This window comes from Diorhabda sublineata, chromosome 4 (assembly GCF_026230105.1).
Source record: "Diorhabda sublineata isolate icDioSubl1.1 chromosome 4, icDioSubl1.1, whole genome shotgun sequence".
NCBI lineage: Eukaryota > Metazoa > Arthropoda > Insecta > Coleoptera > Chrysomelidae > Diorhabda > Diorhabda sublineata.
In genome coordinates, this window is record NC_079477.1 from 31,923,338 (window position 1) to 31,950,122 (window position 26,785).

General features: G+C 32.3%; 1 protein-coding gene across 8 annotated transcripts in view; it reads right to left on the reverse strand.

Moving 5' to 3' along the window:
- LOC130443060 (hyaluronidase-like) overlaps positions 1–25,384 on the reverse strand; it is a 26,135-nt gene extending 751 nt beyond the window's left edge. The window contains exons 1-4 of one of the 8 annotated variants that reach the window (XM_056777519.1): positions 25,255–25,384; positions 13,153–13,490; positions 8,951–9,266; positions 1,513–1,717 (exon numbers count right to left, since the gene is read on the reverse strand). In XM_056777519.1, coding sequence (XP_056633497.1) covers positions 1,513–1,717; positions 8,951–9,266; positions 13,153–13,490; positions 25,255–25,319 — 924 coding nt within the window. In that variant the 5' untranslated portion in view covers positions 25,320–25,384. Of the gene's footprint in view, positions 1–1,512; positions 1,718–8,950; positions 9,267–13,152; positions 14,059–17,337; positions 17,548–25,254 lie in introns of those variants that run through there. The other 7 variants (XM_056777517.1, XM_056777516.1, XM_056777512.1 and 4 more) reach the window with 7 other exon arrangements.
- Between the last annotated feature and the right edge of the window lie 1,401 nt (positions 25,385–26,785).

The following is a 26,785-nucleotide window of genomic DNA, read 5'->3' on the forward strand; positions in this document are numbered from 1 at the left end:
TGTCCAGATTGGATGTACAACTTCTGCCTAGCAACCAATACAATTCTCTTCAGTTTAATTTGGCATCTAGGTGCATTCCTAGATATTTAATGCAAGATTATTGTGGAACTAACGTTGTTGATGTATATTCAAAGATATTATTTTCTTAGTGTAAAAGTTATGTGTTGCGATTTGATACATTTGTGGGTCGAGAGAATAATGTGTCAGTTATGATGTAATTAGAGACTGGGAGGTCGGCGGTGGAATATTATGTACAGTATTGGTTCTAAAAACACTGCCTTGTGGAACTCCAGATTTAATGGGTTTAAACTGTCACGTTTTGTCTTTTATTTTTATTCTTAACAGACTAAATATAAATAATTTATTTAATGAGTTACTATTCAGGATCTTATAATTACAATATGGTCTCGAGATTTATGACGTGACTGACATATTCTTTTCATACATCCATTCTAAGTACATGGCAAAACTAGCTTTTTGCCAATAATGAGTTTATGTGCTTTATTCATCTGTTTCTGTTTATTCTCATTTAGTCTCTTCTTATGATTCCTCCTATTTTTCTCGGGAATATCTTTTTAATTGTGATTATTTTACTTTATTTCAATTTTGTTAGGAATTGGAGGAACAAATCTAATAATATTAACACTTTTCTTGGCCTCTACTACTACTAATTTTAATCAAGTACTATATTTAAACTTGTTAAACGACTGAAACAAGAAAAGAGACGGATCATAAGTTCCGCAAGAATCTATAATATAAGTATTGATTGCTGATATTGTCTTTTTGATGTCGTTGCATATTTCTGTTTTATGAAACACCTCAACTATCAACTATAGTCAACAAACAATTAACCAATAATGGCTGTAATCACTGGTACCCCGATACAAGGAACAAAATGATCGATAGAATAAACTTGTGATGCTATAAGGCAAAATCCTGAAATGTTCTTCCAAATTCAAAGAAATATCCTATGTAGAAGTGCAGGTTACCCTATTCGAACATTCATTATATTTGGTTTGTGTTTTTATTTGATAAGTTGTAAGCTAACCAACTAAATTTTTCTGCATTTCAATTTTTTCCTTATGTAAGTAACACGATGTTTGACAGTAAGCATACAATTAGAAATATTTTATTGTGTTTTAATACCTCCTGTAAGTATTTTCAATAAATAATTACAGTTTATGATAATTTTTTACAGAATGTCTCTTTATGGCGACCATTGGGCATGAGCCGCCCCTGGCCTTCAGATAGTAGTGTGGAATTATTAATTTCCTCAAACATGGTCATACATAATCACCCATTAAAAGTTCATAATGTTCGAATGTATAATTTAGAAAATATAATTAAATAAAAGTACCGATTTCGCAACTTTAAAGGCATATAAAACTCAGAAACAAGGGATCGTATGAGAAAAAAAATTATTTTCACGTCTTCTATTACCTCCTGAATTTATAAGCTTAAATGTTATTAACATATGAGTCTATGATATTTTTTTTTATTTTAACTACTTACCTTGGACAAAAATTTGTTTGTATCTTGGTACTTGAACCAAAAATATAGAATGATATTTTTTCTAACGTTCAAACTATTTCTTATTCTAATCGATTCATTAATTCTTCCTTTAACCATTTTAATTTTATCTACCATTGAATAACTCGAGTTTCCTATATAAACTGACGGGTAAAAATTGTCTGTAAGGTGGAATAACCATTTTAGTCTGAAAAATAAATTCCTGTTATGAATATACTCATACAGAGTAGCCGTTTAGGACTCCATACCTCCCGTACTAGTAGATTGAACAAGAAAAATATTTTTAAAACCACATTATTGTATAGAGTGCTGAAGCTTCATTCAAATTTCAAAAAGAAACATTAAGTGTGTCATATTTCAAAGGTAGCAACAAAGTCTATTTCATATTAGGTGTTGCTCATAGTTTGTTGCAGATTGAAACTGTTATTGGTGAAAAACTGTTTGAATTATAATTTTATTAAAAACATACTCTTCCAGAGTGTCCATTAAAAGAGCTCGATATATATTTTCATTTTAATCTGTCTCCTATATAATTTAGTCTTTTTCTCACCCATACAGGGTATCAATACACTTCAAAAATATGCACAGTTAAGTCACACTTATTTTTAAGTGGGAATGCCTGTAGACTGATTTTCCATTTAATTACATCAACTCTTCAGTGGGTACGGACACAAACAACCCCCCAAATATCAAATGAAAATGAGGTTCACTTATACATTATTCAAGTACCTCTTCAAAAATAGTAAATACTTTATCTTTCTTATGAGTACTTTTGGAGAAATGAATCAAAACCATGAAGATATTTCATGTGTTTTATTCCTCGTGCTGAACCGACTGAATTCTACTTCTAAATTACTGATTTAACTTATAACAAATCAAATTACGAGTAGTATATTATTACCTATAACAGTGGTGGTATAATAGTGGTGACCACTTCAAAATAGCTTTCAAGAGGGCCCTAATAGGACAAAGTCTTTTACTGTGACATGGATATTTGACAGAAAATACACATTGGCTTCTCTCTACAAAAACAAAATCTTTTTATAAGTTTTGCAACACTTTTGTAAACTACTTTGTTCTGTGTTGAAAATATATTATTTGTTTTAGATTCCATAAGGATTGGAAAAATTAAGAAATTCTTTCCAAATCAAATTATTTTTCGAAAAATATTTATCTTGTTCAATTTGTGAAATTTCTTACGTAATAGGTGATGAATCACACCCCATATAAATCGTTACAGTATAGATTTAATAATGTTATTGTGTTCTAACAATTTTTATTAATATAAATTATGAATCTAGTTGAAAAATATTGAAACACGTTTCATATAAAAAATCTCCACTTTCTGAATAAAATTATAGACTTCTTTTATCACTACCCCTACTCGTATATTAGAATGGAAACATAGTATGTGATATGGCGCTTCAAATGATTCAGAATTCTATATTCAATTAGATTTTCGTCTACGATTATATCGACAATTTCAGTAGTCTAAAACCTTATCTGAACAAAAAGTACTTATGTATCTATTGCTGACTTTGTCTTTTAAACAATAATGAAATGTTACGAGGGTACATCATTTAACAGCCAAGAACATTTTCTTAGCAACTAAGGAGAGAGAGAGAGAGATTCGTTGGTTAAAGTTTGGTAGGATAAGGAGGATTGTTGTAAGGAATGTGGTTTGTTTGAGTAGGCCCTGATATAGCAATAGTTCCTCTACAGGGCTGGGGTTGTGGTGGTTTCGTTGGGTTGTGTTTGCCTAACTATTTCTAACGGGGGATTTTGACCGAAGAAAATGAAGTGGAGCTTGGAAGTAAAAACGGCTCTTCTCGGTTTGTTTTTTATTTTTGGGTTTTTTGGAATTTTGTGTTTTTTTTTGTTTATTTTAAATTTAATTTGAGGTTGCGGCTGCGGCTGTATTATTCCCTCTCATCGGCCATTTGGCTGGAGAACTGGTTCACCAGGTTGCAGGGAGCAACTAAGGAGTATAGAATGTCAAAATACATTTTTCTTGGCGAAACCAATCGTATATGTGTGGTATTGTAGACACGGCGTTGGATGTTTTAGACACAACAATATGTCATTTGTCAGGATGATGAAAAAGACGACATTTCCTGTCCGAATTACGTCTATAACGCATGGTGTACTTACTTGTATTAGTAATAAATTCATTATTAAGTATATTTTTATCATTTTTCAAGTAATAACATAACATTTGGCGACGAGAACCCTTCCACTCACAGCGGAAAAATTACCTAGAAGCCAGTGTAAAAGTACAGTGAAAATTTGTCTATACATATTGAGGTTAGAATTAATCATGTCTTTGATTGGGGCAATAGAGAGCTTCAATCCTAAAAGCGACAACATATATTGAGCAAGATACATATAAGATTCTTAGGGATCTCTAAACTCCTTCAAAACTCAGCCAGAAGACATATAACCAATTATGCGCACTCTTGAAAATGCAATTCTCGCCCACAACATGTGTCTTTAAATAAAATTTAAAAGCTACATTATTAGACAATGAAAATGAAGCACAAGCTGAAAGTTTAATAATTAGCAGATATCTATTGAATTACAGAAATTTAATCCACTGCTCGACAAAAGAAACACCATTCAAATTGATGATAGGTAGAAATGTAAAAACATTTGATGTTTTGAAATCAAATAAGAGTCACAATTTACAATTGGGAGGTGTGTATGAGGATTGTAAAGAGGGAGAAGAGGTTATGATGAGAGATTATTAACATAAAAATGAAAGCTACCATTAAAAAGGTACTAGGCTTAAAAAATTACATAATGATCAAATTAAAAAAGCAAAAATAAATGATATATATCAGGGGAAGTAGAAACAGTATCTGAACAGCGGTGTGTAGATAAAACTCCTGTAACTTGTAGTGAAGATGGCATGGAGGAAATGGTAGTTGAAAAAATGACATTCCATTTAATTACTTACCCAATGTAAGCTTAAATCTCAGTAACTCTCCGTCAAGGCGACACTTCCTGTCCGAACTACGTCGATAACGCCTGGTGTACTTATTTTTGTTGGTAATAAATTCATTATTAAGTACATTTTTATCATTATTCAAATGTACAACATAACAGTATACATCTCGAAACAAACAATTTCGAGTATAAAATCAACGAATTTCTTATCATACACCACAATACGTCACACTAAATAACTGACAAGCCTTCATTTCATTATGTCTCGGAAGATAAATAAACAACTTGTTGTGAATGATAGATACACTTAATATTTTTCTAGATAAACATTAAGATAACTCTGTTGCAAGCTTAGGACATCTATACAGATTTGTACACTTCACAAGCACAGCTGTCTGTGCTGGAATTTAGTGCATGGTGACTCTTTTTGTAACATCAATAATCTTATGTTTTAATAGATACACCTCGTATATCTAACTTAGAAAATCACTGTATTTTTTTTTTCTATTCCACTTGCCGAATACTTGAAATTGTGCCATAAGGATTCTATTCAAATTCGATATATCCCATCCAATGCCTTATATTCTAATCTAGCAAAAAAATCAAAACTGTTACATTATTGAAAAGATTGAAATTGTCCTTTTCATACACTAGTCCTTTCTATTTAATTTTTTTTTAGTGCGTTCAATAATTTTATTCAGAAAAGGTAATTCCATAATATGTAAAAAATGGCTGGTTCTAGGATTTTTAATTTACATTCATAATCAAATAGAACCTCACTGTATGAGGTGAACATCACATGTTACATAAGAATTACATCATTATCTGTAATCTCATGATTTATTTGTTGAAGCGTGAAAAATTTTATGCTTGGGATAAAACATCACAAATGTTGATGAATGATAGCAGCTTATGGGAGCACAATGGGAAATTAACTCACTTCCTCTTTGCTCTGAGACGTTTAAAAGTACTTTTCCGGTTAGAACGAATATACCTAAAATGTTGTAGAAATACAAGAATGAATAATTGTTTTAAATCTAACCCGACCTTCGTACGTATTTTCAAAAAAATAAAACGAATTGGATTACAATGAACAAAGTAATGTTCTGTTATTGTGTAAAACCTTATATTTCTAATACTATCTAGTGACCCAACTAAAATTTTTATTCCCAAAATTTCGAGTTCATTTCAAACTTTGAGGAAATTACCAAAATAGGTCCATTTTAATGTAAGGGGGCCTCAACTTTTAAACTGCCGATATTTTCTATAAAACCGTGATATTTATTTTCAACAAGCCTTTGTTATGGTAATAAAAGCAAAATTCTCATTGTACGAGAGTTGTTTGAAAAGTTTTCGACCTAATAAAGAAACAAGATATTTGTTTCCATTATCGTTTCTCTATTCAGCATAGTCTACTTTTAAGACTATACACTTAGCCCAGCGATGCTTTAACCTTTTAAAGCTTTTCAAATAATAGTTGCCCTCTTTCTCTTCAAAATAGTATGCGATGAAGTCCTCCTTTGATGAATATCCTTCTCCTGAAAGTAAAACTCTAAAGTTACGAAACAAGAAATGCAATTTGTGAATTTAGGTCTGGCAAGCACCGAAATGCGAGGAGATGCGTTGTCTTAATGAAAAAGCACTTTCTTTTTGTTTAGTTGCAAACGCTTTTTGGAATTTCTTTCTTTATTTTAGGAAGTAATGCGTGATACTATTTTTATTGTTTTATCTTTTTGAAGAATTCAATGACTACCCCAACAAACGCCCACCATTCCTTTTCCGAACGATAAAACCGTCTTGTAATCCACTTTATAGGCTGTTTTTCGTCCTAAAAGTTTCATCTGGAATGGAATGCAAAAAATTCGACTTCTTTTGCTTAAACGACGTTAATTCGTGCGGTTCGATAAGAGATGGCGTAACTTGTATAATATTACATCGTTCCAATATTCCGAACCTGCTTTGGAAAGCTACTGTTATTGTACGTCTTTTCAGTATATGTCATACATTTGAAGCGTTAACAACAATAATTTTATTTCACTCAAATATGTCGAACTTTGATTCTGAAAAAGTGTTTTTGCTAGAGGCTCTTCTTCATTACTTTAATATGAAGAAAAATGCCTTCGGAAGTCATTGTATTTTGGTGGACGTTTATGGTGAAGAAGCTCTAGCTGAGCAAACGTGCCAAAAGTGGTTTGCACGATTTAAAAGTGGCGATTTTGGCTTGGAAGACGATGAACGTCCTGGGAAGCCAAAAAAGTTTGAATATGATGAACTGGAAGCATTACTCGATGAAGATTGCTGCCAAACACAAGAAGAGCTCACAGAACCTTAGGGTGTCACTCAATCAGCCATTTCAAACCGTTTAAAAGCAGCTGAATATATTCAAAAGTAAGGGTTCCATATGAACTCAAGCCGAAAGGCGATTTTGCATGCTACTGCTGGAACGCCACAGAAGGAAGTCATTTTTGCATCGGATTGTTACTGGTGATGAGAAATGGATCCATTACGACAACCCCAAGCGCAAAAAATCATATGTGAAATCCGGCCAACCAGCCAATTCAACGGCAAAACCGAATTTCCATGGCGCGAAGGTAATGCTGTATTATGAGCTGCTAAATCCGTGTAAAACCATCAATGGAGAACGCTACCGAATACAATTAATCCGTTTAAAGAGAGCAGTTGCCAAAAAACGCTCGGAATATGCGACCAGACACGAGGCAATAATTTTCCATCGCGACAACGCTCGGCCTCACGTTGCTATTCCGGTTAAGAACTATTTGGAAAACAGTGGATGGGAAGTTTGACCTCACCCGACTTATAGCCCAGACCTTGCCCCTTCTGACTACCATTTGTTCCGGTCGATGCAGAACGCCCTCACTGGAATACGGTTCACATCAGAGCAAAATATCAAAAATTGGCTTGATTCATTCTTGGCTGCCAAGCCGGCGCAGTTTTTTTGGGATGGGATCTCCAAATTGCCAGAAAGATAGGAAAAGGTCATAGCTTCAGCCGGGCAATACTTTGAATAATACTATTGTACATGTTTTTCTTAAATAAGCGTTCAAATTTTACAATCTGTTCAACAGAATTACTGTTTTATTTCTGTTTAGTTTTATTTACACATAACACACATGTTAGGAAAATCTATATTTTGTCAGTTTTCATTTTAAAAATGATATTGTAATGATGTCTACTAATTTTCCTTGGTTTAGTTGAAAATGTATATAAATATCATTTTATAAATAAACGTGTCCCAAGATGTTTTTTATCGTGAATTCAGGAAACTGCGAAATCAGAGCTGGATGGAAATGTATAATAAAATAATGTAGATATTCCGCTTTGTAAATTTAAATGAACCGCGAAAATAGATTAGTTCTGCCATGCACCATCGAGGGCACTGGCATCGAAAATCCGTCATGTTGCTTCCACTGAATAACAACTTAGTTTGCAGATTCTTCGTAGGGTATGTTCTGTGGCAAATACGTTGTTTCGATATGTCTATAGCCGCCTCTCCTATCTCTCTAGCCTCAATCTGACGGTTTTTCAGTACCATTTTGTGAACCGATGATATCGCTAATTGTTATAGTTTTGATAATGATAATGCAGAGTCTCTGCACACAGTGTATAACTTCTCCCTTATTTGCGTATTGCCTCTCATAAACAAATATTTAATGGCAGCTGGTAAATTCATAACTTTTCCATTTTCTCACTTTCTCACTTAAAAGTTATTTAGCTATATATTTTCAAACTCGTCATACGTACTCATAATAGTGAAAAAATATTAAAGCGCGGTGCATATAGATTCGAAAAAGTTGTTATCATGTACAGTTTGGCAAATATAGGTGAGTGAATGTCGAGAAACGTGCGAGAGACACGAACGAAGTTGAAATAAGAAAGTATTCGGATGACAAAAAGGGTAATATACGTAATAAGGGTAATAATAATTAGTACGGTAAATAATGAACGTAGGTACCCACGCAGTGCTCTCCACTATCTAACAGACACAATAGAACTGAAAATAGTAGTAAAGTATACCTGCTTGAGGGACCGTACTAATCCCTACTACCATCATCTAGTAACGCGCATTGACGGGCGTGGCTATTTCATATTCATTCCTGTATTTGCCAAAGTGTAACTCAACTGATTCAATTTGTCCAATTCAAGTAATGTTTTTTGGATTTCTGGCTTATTGAAGTCCTGTAATAACGATTTATAATTAATTTGTTCAGCTATAATTGCTAAATCAGTTAATCCGACTTCATATTGTTTATTAAGTATTTTTTAATCGCGGAGCCTTTTAAATGCGAGGCCGTGGATAAGGGCCCGCTTGGCCTACACGCCACTGATAAACTAACTCTCAGTTCGTTCAGTGATTCAAAGCACAACTTTCGTTACTTTATGGTGATATAAGTTACTGAAATAGTGACGTTAGTGAATTTACGACGCAGTTTTAAGAATATTGTTATTTCATTACCTGTCATTTTCTGCTACGACTTCAGGAGGACACGTTTGCTTCATATTATTTGGCGACATATTAAAACAATAAGGATATGCATAATATCCCCAAGTTGCTTTGGGTCTTGATCTTTTTGCAATCAATAAAGTTTGTGCCATGAATATCTTAGCAGCATCCTCGAACCTTTGTGTTGCTTCCTTAATTAAAAGATTTTTAGTCCAAAAAGGATGTTTTTCTTTCTCTATAGCTATAGAAATTGATTTGTACTCATCTAGTTTTCCAAAGTTCTGTCGAAATATTGGCCTCCAGCTTTCGAAATCGATTATTCCAATACCTGTTACAAAATGTCGATCAATTTTTCATGAATTGAACCAAACATATGGAAATAATATTCTTATGCTGTTTATCGACTGCACTGCGAGTGTGACATATTAATTAAGGGGCTTGGATGTAGAGGGTAACAAGCCGCAATTAACAAAATCTTGAGGTATAGAGGTAACAAGTCCCAGAAGTGTTTTCTCGCAAATCCGTCAACATTTGGCAACGCTGCGTAAAAGATTCGATCTTGCGTCTAACCATTTGAATGTGTTTTATTGGTCAAGAAGGAGACAAGCCACATGTAATTTAATATAGCATCGACAAATTCAATAGGTGTTGAGCGTAAATTCCTCCAAAACAATAATAGTTCTGCTAGTTTTGTATCGGACTCCGGATCAGATGATAGTGTAAAGGATGAAGATTATGTGGAATCAAGTTATGTTAGTGGGTCTAGCGAATAAAGTGATTTTACGGTATGTATAAAAAACATGTGGCTTATTCCCTTTTAAGCAAAATAGAGGTAACTTTTTAAAGTAAATATTGGCTTATCATGACGTCCATGCCATTGCAGTCATTGCTTTTCGGCAAAGAAGACACAGTTTTACCATTCTATCTGGATTTGGGATTTGACGAACAGAATGCGGCACTATATAGGGTACCTTAAGAAAAGAGATTATTACCACAAGAAGACAAAAAGACATATTTCCACTTGGACAGAAACTTTTTCATATTCTGTGAAGATAGATGGAGTTGATAGAATGATATGCAAGGAGAAATTCCTGTCTATTCATGGTCTTCAAAATTCATAGAAATCAATATATATTATTTGCAAACAGATTCGCAAGGGATTTGGGACTTCAAAAACGAGGTAAACATTATAAGCGCAAGAACCGATTAACTGAGGAAATAGTAAAAAGTGTGCATGATCATATTAAAGCAATACCTAACTATTATATTCCATGGTGTAGAGAATAAGGTATTTCATCAGCTAAAGAAGATGCCTATCGAAAGATTTTCTGTGGCCTGTATAACATTTGGCTTAAACTGCTAAAGAGCGACACGTTTGAAACATGTGATCGGTATAAAACTTTACTTGAGTTAACTGAAAACGACGAAACTAAACTAAGAGAATTTAAAGCTAATTCAGAATTACACAAACTAAGGAATGCAAGCTAATCTTGAAAATGAAGAACTGAAGAAGCCAAACAAGAAACTTGTTATTTCTTTTGACCTTCAATAAGTTCTTCTAGTGCCGGATTTGACTATAGGAAGGGCGTTCTACCTTAGTAAGACCTGGATTTACAATCTTGGAGTACATAACTGTAACACATGTGGAGAATTCATGATACACATAACAAAGCGTGGGTGCGCCGAAATAGAAAGTGTTATTTTCAAATATATCAAGCAGAAGAACTAATAATTTTTACTGACAACTGAACGGTAATTTGTTTATGGGTACAGATGGTACGTAAAAAATAAAATTAAAGTCATGGAACATCGCTTTCTTGTGCTGGAGAATACACCCTTACTAATAGATAGGGATTTTGCCGCTATTCATAAGCATAAAAAATATCTAAAACAAGTATACTCACCAGAAGAGTGGCATAACGAGAATCAAAAATAGAAAATCAGTTCGAAGTAATACCAATGACAGAGTCAGATTTTTATTGCTTTAGATATTCTAAAAAATATGTGACAAAAAAAAATACACAAAAGAAAACCTAAATTTCAGCAAAGTGCGGTATTTTCGATTTGAGATAGAGCATCCTAATACCAGGCTCATAAAATATTACCTGAATGAGCCTTTCAAGTCGGTAAATTTAGGAAAACGAGTTGTTCAACTGAAAAATTGTCCAACATTTTCAGAACTTTCGCTAAAATATTCAAATGGTTCAAATAAACTGAAAGATCTCAAAGAATTACTACCTTTTGTCCGTTTTATTTATCAAGGGTTTTACGAGCAATTAGGTGTTTATTTTGTGTGATGTTAAGAGAACAATTATTATTGATACTTTATAACAGGGTCTAATTTTTTAGTTGATAAAGGCAATAAGCTACATAAGTTTTTGGTTACCTAGTGATATTTTTTTGTTTTGTTTGATTATTTCTATATATTTATAAATAAATTTGATACCAAAATAATTTTTGTGTAAAATTAATAATTACGATTTGAAATGACTCAAATATGTGACTTAGTGGCTTGTTACCCTCCCCTCAATTGTGATAGGGCATGTTATAGAATATTGCAATAATAAAATATGTACGAGGTTAATATTATAAATAAAAGATCCATCTTCATAGCAAAAATGTGTGTAATTATGGAGTTCATCAACATAGCACCGATGTATAACTTGTGTTTCACTTTTACTGAGAGATGCCAATTATTTTACCAAGTGCAATATTTTCTATACAAAATCCTAAAAATAAGCAGGGCAGTCTTTCAAGACCAGGGTGCCCTGGAAGGGCATGTCATGTAATTTTTTCTCATGTCAACCTGTTTCTCTGATAAACTGTCACACTTTTATTTCTTGATATTCATTCAAGAAAATCCGTTTTGTGTCTAATTGAAAGGAGTGTAGTATTATTATTATTGGTGATGGAGAGTAATACCGAAGAAAGTTCAAACTGCACACCAGAAATGTTATTGAATCGGCAATTGCAGCGGCTATGAATCTTGACCCCTGAGAAGTCTAGGGAACAGTATTTGAAGGAATATAATTCTTTTATGGAGTGTTACTAGCTTACTTTGAAACTAAATCGAAAATGGGAAAGTCTTCAATACTTTGGTCGACTTATTCAAAAATAAAAGGCTTCCTAATGGTTAATAATGATGTAGACATCAGTAAATACTCATTTTATATTTGAAAAATCAATCAGTTGGCTTTAAACCCAAAAAATCTAAAATATTTTGCTGTGAAAAAATTAATAAGTTTCTGTTGCAAGCTCTAGATGATCATTATCTCATGCAGCAAGAAATTTTGATGTGAGCTTAGATATTATTTGTAACATCTTTCAAGTTACTTTAATATTCGGAATCGCAGGAGCTCTGCGGAGGGACGAATTATATAAAATGAAGTGTAACGATATTAATAATACCGAAAGTATTTCAATTATCACAGCACCTGATACAAAAACTCATGTTTAACGTCGATTTACAGTTATTGGTGAAATATCTGACAATAGATTGAACTTGGTAAACATTATAAAAAGTATAAAACCAACTACCTACAAATGTCAAAATAAATCATTTCTTTTTGCAGTATAGAAATGGAAAATGCAAAACCCAAGTTGTACGAATTAATATCTTTTTAAAAATTTCCTCGCTTATCGCAACATATTTGAATTTACCTAATCCAAAAAACTACACTTGGCATAGATTTCGACGTTCTTCGGCGTCTCTATTAGTGGATTCCAGTGGTGATATAATTCAACGAAAGAAGCACGGTGGGTGGAAATCCAATATAGTTGCGGAGGGTTACGTAGACGACTCAATAAAGTACTAATACAACTATAAACGATGTTATTTCTTTGAACTCGTTAAATGTTACCAATGCAAGTACCAATAGTAATGTAACTTGTGAATAAAGTCACATTTTTCACTCACTTCACGGAATTGCCGGTCAAACCACCCTAATCGTGAAAAAAGTATTACTTTACTCATTTTATTTTTTTCTATTGAATTTCAGATATAAACTTTCTTCCACACGGAATATGAAAGTAACGCTTTTCATGTATTCTACGGATATCGATCGTGACAATTTGCTCATATACTGAATTTGTTAAACTAAATGACGAATGTGATTTCCAGAAATCAGCTGAATAACAACGTGGATTGTCTTGGTGGTTTGCGATACTTTTGCTCAACGTAATAAAGGGTAGTATAAAAAAAGAAGAGAACTTACCTGAAAACGATTCATCCGGAATTAATTGATTTAGAATATTCTCAAATATTTTCAAATGTCTTGTGAGATTTCCTTCTTGAGGTACGCCACCATTTCTTAATACAGTCTTTGTACCAGTTTTTAAAATAGCAGGAAAATCACCAGGGTCGTATAAAATATTAATGAATTTGCCTCTAAATCTGTCGTTGTCGTTTTGTACAATTCCATATTTTTCTGCCAACGCCGAAAAATTCAGTTTATGGGAATCACATTGAAAAGTTGGAATGTTCCAGTATGCGTTTATTTGCTTTTGCTTATTGCTTCTTATGATTACAGGATGCTCTAGATTAATATCTTTACTGAAATAGATAATTGCACAAATTGTTAGGTTGTAGTTAAGTGTTGCACGGCATATCCATATCTTTACGAAGAATGATACACTTGCCATTTTGAATTATATTGAATATAATCGATTAAGTCTTAGTCATTTCAGTATTAATGGAATCACGTAAGATAATAATTGATTTGTTTAAACGTTAGAACATATTATAGTGTTACTATATTCTTATCAAGAAATTCAGGAAGGAACTTGTATCTAACTTACGTAAATAAATACAGCTTCAAGGCTTCAGACTCTGATAGCTTCGTTTATTACAAACAGGATCTTTTGATATTAATACTAATCAAGTACATGAAAGGTGGTTCTTAAAAATAAATGTCAATAAAAAGGGACTTCAAGAATGTTCGTAAAATTGTGAAATTATTATAAATTTTTCTTACACCCCTCAATTTAAATTTTTTGTATTGGTAATTTGTAATGTCTCATATAAAAGAATTTTCAAATCTTTATTCAACAATATACCACCGATTTTTGGACGATGGTACTATTAACAAATAGTTGTTATTCATATGAATGTAAAAAGTAACGTTTTGTTTTGTGAGTGGACTTTTAACAGATTATACAAAGCATTTTATATTACTGTTCTATTTTTATGATAATAATTCAATAAAATCACATTGATTAATTATTTTTTAACGTTTTAACAATAATTACTATTGCATTTGATGTAAATGGGTCATGATACACGCTGGTTTACCTTAGATATACTTTATCTATTTTTACTTGAATGTCCATAAAAAGTATCAAAGAATTTCAACCACAAACCTTATGTGCGGGTTTTAAATAAGCTATTATAGTACTCATTTGCAAGACAAAACTAGTGAATTTTACTAGTTTACATAGTTATAGTAACCCGGTAAGAAATAACGTATCATCAAGAAACACGCATCATAAAAAGCAGCTGATAATTTCAAAGAAGCCGTCCCATTATTTTCGTTGAATAATATCTTCTCAGGTTTCTATTGTTGGCTGTGGAGGTTCCCAGGGCTGTATTTAATACATCATTTTCACTTGTTTTTCAGATCTCGATTTAGTTTCGAATATTGTTACTCAATTTTAGTATTTCGCTTCTAACTATCTAAATTCTTTGAGGATAATGACTTTGTGGCAATTTGGTGTGAGATATTGACGGAAAACTTCATTTGTATTACGTTTAGCGATATTCAAATATTCGCTTTATTTTTTAATGCGAGCGAGGTTTTGATCGGCATTAAGCAATCGCGGCACCATCTTTGCAGATACAAGGTTGTGCCTTTTATCAACTATTGGTGGAGAAGTTACAGTAAATCACCGTTTTTTATTAGTATGACATTTTTAAAAGCAGAATACCACTTAAAAATAATTTATTGGGATGCAGAATTTTCAGGATAATATTCAAGAAACTTTTATTCGGATACTTTAATTATCTTTATTAACACTTGAGTACATTTTTGTCCATATTAAAAAAAATATAGGTAGAAACACTAATCTATTTGCCAGATTTATATGAAATATTTACAGATCAGAAACATTGCGTAAAATATTAATATAATCACCGTAGGAAATGTGTGGTCAACCTCTTCCAACCGCACTTATAAAGGAAACAACAGCAGTGCGAAAAATGATGACATTCTATAATTTATGAGAAATACAAATTTTTCTGGAAAATATTCAAGTGAAAAAAGAATCATTTGAAATAGTGATTTCATCTACCAATATTGGTACGAGGGTGGTTCAAATATGGACGAGAATTTTTATTATCAAGTTTTTCTAGATAGTTTCCGTCATATTCGATCCAATTTCGCCACTCCTTCGGAAGTTTTTGGATGCCTTTTTCGTAAAAATCTGTCACATGAATGGTCACGTGACAAGCCGACAGATTCTACCTCCGCAGTCCGCTATATGCCGCTTTCAATGGACCAAATAAATACCAAATAAATAATAGTCGTACGGCGACAAACAGGAACTATAAGGAGTGTACTGTTTCCCAACCCAATTCGCGAAGATGCGTACAAACTTGTCAGCGTGTGAATTTCTGCTCAAAATCTGGCCGAAATTTTGCGTTAATCGAGCCGTTAAAGAGTTATTCACTCAATACTACCTAAGATAATTCCCAATTTTTTAGCTATATCGCGTAATGCATTGCGTTGGTCTCCCAAAATGAGTTCTTCTACAGCGCTGACGTTCTCATAGGTAACACTTGTTCTGGGAGTCGCTGATGTGGCAATTTTACCATCACTTCTCGGCCTTTTCAGACGGAATACCATTCATACGCTTAAATCTTGGAGAGGCACTCATTCCCATCAATTTCCGCGTATTTTTAACTATCTTATCCTAAAAACGAATAATAATGGGTTGTTCAACAGATATTGGTACATCTTTTTCGCTCATAGTTACGCGCTTCCTGCTATTATCTACACTTCCTAACACATCAGTCTAACATCGAGTGTAGCCACTTTCACAATAGATTTTTCACGCGATTATTCAAAAATTCCAGTTTAGATTTGACCCATCTTGGTGCATCTAACATATTAGCCAAAAAATTATTTCCTGGCTAATATCACCAAATATTGTGACGACCATCAACATCCCTAATGTCAGCTCAATTTTGTTTGAGACGCTTCAGGTTTCTAAATCGATTTATCAGAAAATAACAATCCCCATTTGTCTTCATATATTCCGATAGATTGTTTCTTCCTTCAATCTTATAACTCATGCCCTGCATTAGTCTTTGTCTATTTCCACTAATCATTTCCATCTGGGTTTTCCACGACTTTGATTCCTTCTGATTGATATTATAGCATATCATACTACTTCTAGTCCTTGCCTCCACTTTTTTATTCTTTGATCTTTAATTATTTTTACTGTATCATTTCCCTATTTATTTCTTCTAATACGTTTTGATTTCTTCTTCTCTTCCATATTATACAGTAATAGTTGGGGGTGAAGTCGTTTAATTTTAAGCTTCTTAGCTTCTAAGTTCTTACTTCTTATACAGATTGTTTCGTTGCGTATAATATCAATAGTTCACCAACCTGGAAACGATTCTCCTTCTAAATAATTTGACAATTTCAGTAAGGTCTCCAATTATTTTGAACCAATTTTCTTTTAGTATTCTCGTTTTTTGTGTTTTTCACACTTCCAGTAGATATCGATACCAATAAAAAAGCAAAATATAAAAAGAAAAAAATATTTTTTCAAAAATGTCCGATCCAATCTTGTTTCCTGTTTGTACCTTCTCAACAATAAACAATTTTTAAGATTCACTGGTTTTATGGTACATTATCATAAATATCTAGTTTTATAAGCGATCCCTATTAATTTGAACGATATAAAATATTTTATAATTTATAAAAGATATATGCAAAACATTAGGGCGTTGTTACCAATCGATAGGATGAAAAATATCTTTGTTCACATTAACTAATCATCATATTTTTATGTATTGATGTCTGTCGGATAAACGTTGATAGAAAAATTTGTCTTAAATCAGGTTCAAAAAGTTAAACTCCTCTCAAAAAAATATAGTCTAGTTATTGTGGTATTTATTATGTCAGTTCATTTCAGGATACGATATTGAGTGTGACTTTCTTACATTCAGTGCAGATTGTGTGTCTTCATATATCGAACAAATTTCATTTAAAATTTTTCTAGAAATACTATTAACTTTAAGGGGTTTATAAGGCAAACGTTTTATTCAGAAAGTTTGTATTCGTAATTACGTAGAGAATTTATTCCTTTCTTTAGGCTCTCACTGTATAATCAACTGAAAGCAATTTATGTGTGAAATAATCTTATTTTGAAACAAATGTTATATATTATCTTACGTGATGTTATTAATTGTTTAACACTTGCACATTTCAACAACACAATTTCGACAAAAACGGGTAATACACTTGCGGTATTTCTTCCCTATTTCCTTTTACACCTTTACTTCATACTTCGACCACTAGTTCACGATCACGGGTCTTCCCTGTGGTTTTCTTTTTTTATCCGTTTAGTCGAGACCAGTATATTAGTTAAAGAAACATCGATCTGTTTATATTTTTAGGATATGGATGTTTGAGCGCCAATGCCACATTCTTGGCAACTAAAATTGGTGCAACGTAGGTACATCTTTATTTTCATTGTAAGATATTATAATATTAAAAAATGTATATAATTGAGAATAAGATTGTTTTTGAAATTTCAGAGCTGGATTCAGTGCTTTTGCTACGAAAAATCTATCATTAAATAACTTATTTCAATTAGATTCATGGAAGGGTATTCAACTTCTTTTAGTTGTTTGTCGTGTATATTTGTTTATTTTATAGTAGTCATGGAGATGTCGATAAAAATCATTTTTGTAAAGCGATGTGTATATTTTTATTTTTTATATTGAGCAAAATGTTTACATTACCACTACACCAACACTTACAATTGTACTGTCTGATGCGCGTTTCGATAACCAAGTTATCATCTTCGGAGACTGAAGGTAAACTAAAATCTCTCAACTTGACCTACCTGTTATCTACTAAATTTTCCCACCAATGAATCTTCTCCTGCGAAACTTAATTCCACTTCCTTGGCGGAAATCTTCACATAAATTCCTTGGCTATTAAACTTTAGAGTGGCCTGTAAGAATTTGTCTCTTTGTGTCTCTTTTATATTATTAATATTAATTTCATGATTATAACAAGCAGCGCGATCGATTTTTAGGTCCATCCGTATTTTAAATGTGCTATTTGTTCTTTAAACCGGACATTAACGGATCTCTTAGTCTGTCCAATATACTTCCCGTCACAATCACCACACCTAATTTTATGTGTACCATTCTTTACAAAATTTGGTATTTTGTCCTTATTCTTAAATTTTGAAGCAATGATCCTGAACATTTGAAATGTTGTTGATGTTATTTATATTGTAAACATTGGAGAGATATACAAGAAATCAACAATTCTCGTAGAGGAAACGTTCTTCAACTAACATAAAATAAAGTTTATGAATATTATCAATTGCCTAAGCCGGTACTGCTATATTTTGTTTTTGATTCTAAATCTTTTATCAAGCAATATCGATCGGAGTGTTTGTTGATATGTATCTAAACACTAGGTGATATATCATTATAAAATCGTAAATATTTTCTATTTGTATGAAAATGTTATCATGAATGACGAAATAAAGAGCAATAATTGATTTCACAGACATAAAGGAAAATATAAAAATAGAAAACACATCCAACGAAACGTGGAATTTGGTGTACTAATAGATAAGAGAAAATTGAACCGAAGTTTACCGTGATTTTCTGATTCCCCTCTTTTGGAATACTGAAAGAGTATCGAAAGTGTATACGATTCGTGAAAAAATCCTTGGGTTTCCATTGATATTTTCCTGGGAAAATATTATTTTTCAAGTAAAACAAAATTGTGTCCTGTCACGATTTACAGATTCCTGCCACGTCCACAGAACTAGGTATAGTTTATACATATTCTTGGAAAAGGTCTTTTTTTTTTGGAAACCTCAACACTGTTGCCTCAACAAACACCTAAAGACACGAGTCCTAGCAGATAATGCGGCGTGCAGTTTTTGTTGCACAGAGGACGCAACCTCCATCCACATTGCTTCGAAGTGTGAAACACTAAGGAACTCCAGAGCACTACACCTGGGTGCGTATGAAATAGAAGACGAAGATTTCTCGCAATTAAAGCCATTCCACATTCTAGACTTTTTAAATGGAGTGGGATTAATGGATCAGCTGTAAACACTGGGTTCTTCATTATCGCAGCAATTAAAGGTGGCAAAATAGATCCTTTGGGTCGCAGAGACCCCAAATTTATATATACATAGAAACCTCAAAAACTAATATTGAAATTTAGGAGATCTTTACGAATGTTCAATCACGGCATGTCACACTTTTGTTTTTTTCTCTTTCAGTACACCGAAAGGCAGGAATACCTCCTGATCTGTACAGCACAGCCATATTGATAAAACATAAAATCAAATATTACGAACTTCTAAACTACTACAAAATTTGTTTCTGATTAATATGAAAAACAAAATTAAGAGAATCATAATTTCTGAGATATTTGCGCCAATGAATCGTTTTAATGTATGATTCAGTTTACAGACATTAATAATAAGATATAGTTTCAATAATTACGAAATAATCTCAATCAAGTTTTTCAGCATCTATAGATTAATAGACGTTAATAGACGCGGCGAAATTATATGGTCATCCTATTGTTACAATCTGCAATCATTTATGGAGCTATTTAACATAAAGAAGACTAATATTAAAGCAGCAAATATGGCAAGACATTAATCAAATCCTAGCAGACATGTTGCAGAATGATGTCAAGCACCGTCTTTTTTATCAAGAAGTAAATGGCACCCAGTGTAAGCTTAAGGGTTTATCTTTTATTATTATAAATTACCTTTTATCGTCTCATTAACCTTTATATCCTTTTGTATTTAACGACAAATTATAAAATCTTTTTTAATTTAATTAATTTAATAGATGAACAAATTAATTGATTCTATTTTCAATAAATTTTATGGAAAACTTATTATAAAAGGGTTGCTATTCAAATTTTGAGATGAAAACAAATGTTCATAATTGGATACAGCTTTTTTTCCAAGTATTCTCCATTAAATCCGATTAAAGTACCTCCAAAACATGTGATTTGAACGCATCAACCGCTTCTTGAGGTGTAGAAAAACGTTGACTGTGCAATTTATCAACTGCGGGAATAAGAAGAAATCATTCTATGACAAACAATGACTATATCCATCAATTCGATGTTTTCACTGTTCAAAAAGGTATTTGTTTGAACTGAGCTCGCATAGTCGTGGTGGAGAATGATTCGTCTTCTGCGATTGGCTTCCTTCATTTTTTTGGAACACTTCTAGCATACAAATGCTGGTGTACCATTCAGAATTGATAGTTCTACGCTATTGGATTTGGCTGGTTTTGAAAGATCAATTCAGTCTATTGTTGCTTAGTTATGGGTTCGTATACATAAAATCATAATTCATGGCCTGTCATGATATTATAGACTTCACTGCGATCAATTTTTTCCAGTATTTCTTTGCACCAATCGACACAAATTTTTCTAGCGGTTGTCAAATTATGCGGTATCAAACGCGAACAAATATTTTTAACAGCTAAATGTTCATGTATATTGAATGTATGCGAGTGGAACTAATGCTTCAATCTCCCGGTATGTCACATGGCGATCTTGCAATGTCAGTTTACACAAAGCAACGATTTTTTCTAGCACAACAGCCGATTTTGGACGACCTTCATGTAATTCATCTTATAGCGAAGTGCGATCGAATTCGGAAAATCAGTGAAACACGGTAACTTGAGATGGTGTTTTATCAACAAAAATCGAAGCGAGCACACTGCTGTTGGTTTAATCCACATCGAAAATCATTGTACGAAAATATTGGAGACTGAAATAGCACTGACTATGTTCACCATTAAAAATGTCGAACTTTATGATTACAATGTCAGATTTGACATGCTACATCTCAAAACTTATGTAGCGAACGTAATAAATTATGCATAAAGTACTGCTACATTATTGATTTATTATTAGAACATTCTGTAATTATTCTTGAATGTTCATCGCAAACTGCTTTATCATATTTTTTACATAATTTTTACGTGTATCTTCACGGAATCTATCTCTTGGGAAATCCGACCTGACTCACTCGATGTTTTTTCTCTGGTTGTGAAATTTATTAATTTTCCAGTTCCAACTACAATCCGAATCGTCTAATTTCTCATGTTATAAATATTTTGAGATTGTGGTTTAATCGATGTCATACATAATTCCTCATTCAATTCCTTACTTTGCTGACTTTGATAGTATATAGGTTCCGGATGAATTCACTTTGCCCATTGTATGGGTAAATTTGCTCACCGTCCTACCTTTGTTACTTTCTAAAAAGCGAATCACTTGACATTCAACATTATCCATATATTCTTGTCTTTATTTTCTATTTTATTTTCTTCACTTGTATTGATCAATCAATTGATGTCCATTATAGCTCGTTATAAAGGATAAGATGATTTCCACATATCCATTGAATGACTTATATTCGAATTATTTACACTTGGCATCATGAGAATTTCCCAGATTGCGTAGAATTAAATTTTTCTACACTAATTGCTTTTTGTAGAATTGTCTTCTTGTTATTGTAACGAACAATTCTATCCAACATTTCATTCACATTTGCTAACTAGTATGACTAATCGGAGTTTAATGTTGAATTGTTGGTATTTTACATGGAAAACTCAGTTGGTTTTATGCTTTCTATTATTTATAAAAAACAGTTTAGAATTGATGAGATCGATTGTGAAATTTAACTGATTCAAATATAAGGAAAACCCCGGATCTCATTTTATTCTTCCTATGTGGACAACAGAAACGTTGTGACAAGAGGGAAACTATAGGAACGCTTGATTCGCCACAATGTAAATTTTATTGTTGTGTCCTTACGTGGACTGGCGTTGCGTGCGACACGAGCGAAATGGGCGCCAATAATTCTTGAAACAATCAATTTCAGTATAATCCCCAAAGAATAAAGATGAAAGAGGTTATTATTATTTATTACAACGGCAGAGCTATTTTATATAAAAGTGTCTCAATGATTATTAGTAACAATAATAATTACACTTGAGTAATGCAGCTCAACAGTCCAATATGATATCATGGCACATTGAAATTTGACAAAAATATAATTACAGCAATCATTGTGGCAAAAAAATCAACAATTTTGTAAACACTTAATACGATGAATTCTTAGTTTACTAGTTTCACTATTTATAATGAATAGAAATTTATAGTGAATAGGCTTATAAATGATTTTGAAGATCTTAGTGTTTCTACTTGATTTGCTTGTCAGTTTTTTTGTCCCACCCAGAATCCATGGGACTAACTGAAGTTTCTTCAGCACAAGATTTTGGACGATCTATCCTACTTGCCTGGGGTCGTTCCGTAATTGTTTTAAAACTCGACATAACTTTGAGGGTTTTTTGGCAAAATAAAACGCCACGCTTGCCATTGCGTGTTGGCGAGTGTGTATTTCAGCCGCTCCTAACATGGAGATACAGACGCTGTTTGAAGCCGCCCACTCTGGGTCAGACGCCTCACCGTTGGCGTTGGCATGGAAGATGGCTGATAGATGATGATGATGAGGCTTATAAATATTCAAGCAATTCATAGTGAATAGGCCTATAAATAGTGAAATTACTCTTCGCAATCCTCGTCGTTACTATTTGAGGCATAATTCTTGATAGCCGAATTTTTTCTCTATAACCCATAGAAATATTTATTCTTCTTTTAAAAATCAACATGTTAAAGCTATTAATTTGATACTCATAAAAAAGCGTTCATAAAAGTGTAAAATAAATCTAACACATACAGGTATAACTGCAAGCATATTTAATCAAATGTTAAATTTCCTTGAAAACTCAGTTGGTTATATATTCTCCACTATTTATAAAAAAATTATGATTCTTACAAATTTCAAGAAAAATGAGTGCACACAAATTTTCCTTCGACAATCCTGTTTGAAACTGACGCCTACTAAACAGCTGCAAAGAAATTTGTATTTTTTTCAAGTTTGATACATATTGACTATTCGAAACGAGTATACTCCGTACAAACATAAACCATAAGTGGTTAGTAGACACAGCCCCCTTTACACATAAAACTGGGTCATATGAAAAACTTTATGAAGATGCTAAGTAAGATCATTGAATTATTCCCTCATTTCTAAACAATATTTCATAATATTATAGACCATAGGTGGGGAACCTGCGGCCTCGAGGCCGCATGTGGCCTCCGCGAGGTTCTTGTGCGGCCCTTTGCCACATAGTACAAAATGGTAGAGTTCGTTTCAAACAACTATTGTACATCAACGCCATGATAGTTGCGCGAAAAATCCCGCCAAAGACAGTCATATTGTAAGATGACATCAGAACATTAGTCTGAAACGGACCCTAACACGCATGAGTGAGGCTCTGGCCCACAAACCATCCGTTTCAGACTTGGACACTCAGTTTTCAGCGCCCCCAAGTTGCTAATAGATTTTCTGATTTTGACGAGCACACTCCTGCTATGAAACTGGCATTTGAACCACATTTAATAGATATATCCGAGGCTCCTGCAGAACTACAAATGGAGTTAATTGATTTAGGGGAAGATATTATCATCAAATCCCTTTTTAACGCTAAAAAGGATCCCTTAGAAATCTGGAAAAATGCTGTTGAATATCCATGCCTTCGAGAACATGCTCGACGTTTACTTTCCTGCTTCGGAAGTACCTACTGTTGCGGAAAACATTTTCTCTCATGTCAAAAATAAAAACAAATTAAGAACGCAAATTACAGATGCACATTTAGAGGATCAATTAAAGCTGTGTGTTACGAAGCTTGATCCAAATATACAATTACTGTCAAACAAAAAACAAAGCCAAATAGGTCACTAACTTAGTGAATAAAAAAATTTTTTTATTGAATTTTTTTATAATATTTTTATATTATTTTATATGTATATTGTATTTAAAATTTTGTAGTTTTATATTTTATTTTTTCTATGCAATGCAATGCAATAAATTGTTAAATCTATAGAAAAACTATAATAATTTTACAAAAGTCACTTTCTTAGGTCAATCAGCTTATGCGGCCTCTCTTATTGCTGCCTAATTTAAATGTGGCCTCTAATGGTAAAAAGGTTCCCCACCTCTGTTATAGACTATAAGAGGGAATATTTGTTGATCCACAGATCCCTAAACTTATAAAAGATTCCCAGTTTGAAAGTCAGTGAAAAAGATACTTGGAAGTTATTCAAAAAGATTGTCGGAGTGTTTTTGGAAAATAAAAATAGTGTCAATTATGAAGACATTAAAAAATTTAGAATAGGAGTGAATATGTCATTGAAGATTCATTTTCTGCATTTATATTTGAATTTTTTCACTGACAACTTACGAAGTATGAGTTTGAACAGGGTGAGCATCTTCATCAATCTTTAAAGTTATTTGTAAAACGTCATCAGCGAGTTTGGTTTTGAAAAATTTTAGGGGATTATTGTTAATCTATAACAGTTAGTGTGAACCAAAAAACTATAAATAGACCAAAATTTTTCATTCTTAATTATTTTTTTATTGTTCATAGTAAGTTAACAAAGTTTTGAAAGTAATGAAGTATTTCTTAAACATTACATTTTTATTATTCTATCTGCTTAAGTATTATCCACAAAAAAAAATTAAACCATAACTTATGTGGAGAAACATATAAGTTTTTGTTATTTTACGAATCAAAGACTTAAAAATTGATTTTTCTTATCACTTTCAAGATTCGGAAGCTGTATTGTTGAATTGAAAATTGTTTAAAACTCGTTCTGATCTATTAGAATACATAAAGGAAGGATTTCTTTCATTAGAAATGATTGACGTTTTCACCCAACTTTGGTATTTATGGAAACGTCAATATTTTCAATATTTTTTAGTTATTTATTCAAATACTCCAAAAATGAGAGCATTTACTGAAGAATATAAATATAGAGCAAGTCTTTAAAGTGAATAATTTAAGAAATTATATATAAACTCTACAAAATGAGATATACAATTATTATAAATGAATTTAGAATGGCACATTTTGCTTGAAAATCTTACCCTTAAAGTTTTTTGGCAATATCTTCTTGACTAAATAATATATTGATGTTTTGAGTTAGTTTTAAAAAACTTGTACTAACCTGTAAATAGAATCACCCTTATTGAACTGAACCAACAAAACTACAAAAAATATCACCTTCATCATAACAACGATTCTATCAACAACCAATCCACATTCATAGCCGCGTATTTTTTAGCACCCTGATAAATGTAACATTATTTATATACAAATAAAACAAGCAATTTATCAACAGTGAAGTCAAATAAATAATCTTATTCAAATTAGAGCATTTAATAAGTTCTAGTGAAAAAATTTACTACGGAAATTTATAAAACATGTGAGATACGACTTGGTTGATTTTTTTTTATTTTTCTCATCGTACCTATTTTCTTTGTAGTATCAAGAACATCTAATTGAAGGTCAATATGAGTCATATACAGGGACTTTTAGATATTCAAAAGCAAAGCTACATGAAACAAATTCTCCACTACAAATACATATTCTGTTGGACTTAACTTTGCTAAAGAGCTGCTGTTACTAAATAAACTCTTAAGTTACAATCAAATATAGTATAACTATAATGGGAGTAATATTTCCCATAAAAATAGAGACTTAAACCAAAAAAAAAATAGAAAAAGAAATGAAACATATATAGTTTGGACACAAACATCAGCTGTCCGAAAATAGAATACAAAAAAAAACGTTTAAATAAAAAATATCAGGTAAAAATTATGAAGAGGGATAAGAAAAAATGTATTGAAACTGTGAAAGAAACAACGAAGTCAAAGATGATAAAATTGGGAGAAATAAAAGATGAAACAAAAGATAGAAATACATGGAGGAAAAAGTATATGTCATAACAGCAATCCACCCCATGGAAATCTAGCCTGGATTAAATAAAATGCAAATACAGCAGAACTAAAACGAAACTGCTTATTTCAGCAGGTTTGATAAAAATAACAAAAAGTGGTTAACACAAACATGGAAAAGGAATTTTAAAAAATGTGTAGATACTATATATTTAATTTTATACATATTTATTGTTATGAATTTTGGCGTTAGTTTTTGTTCTTAAAATATAAACAATAAACAATAATCGTGTGTTCTGATATTGACTGAATAGTTTTTGTGAATTATATAATGTAACAAAGGCACTTGTCTGTCTCAAACATTAACAGAACCGAGATACATATATATTGCAAGGTTGTATGGGATACTTACATGTTTGAAATGCATTCGACATGTCGCAAAATGTGATTAGTAAACCCAATGATAGATTTCGGTAAACGTGTGAAGTTTCTACCATAAAACAAGAGAGGTAATCAGATGAACTTTGGTGATAGCTGCTGATTTAAGATGAATGATATAACGAATGGTTAATACTTGTCTACATAGTATGAGCTTGAGGGATTAATGGCTGAATAGACCAATTTAATAGTGATCCACGTTGAGTGAGAATATGTAGACAACCTAGAGCTCGAATGCAGTCGAATTGAGGCCAAGAAATTTATCCTTACAGAGGTCGAGACATCAAATTCGAGTTGGCTTTTTTTATATGGTGGCACGAAGTTGTGTCTATGTAATGTCACTATGGTTATACATATCTAAAT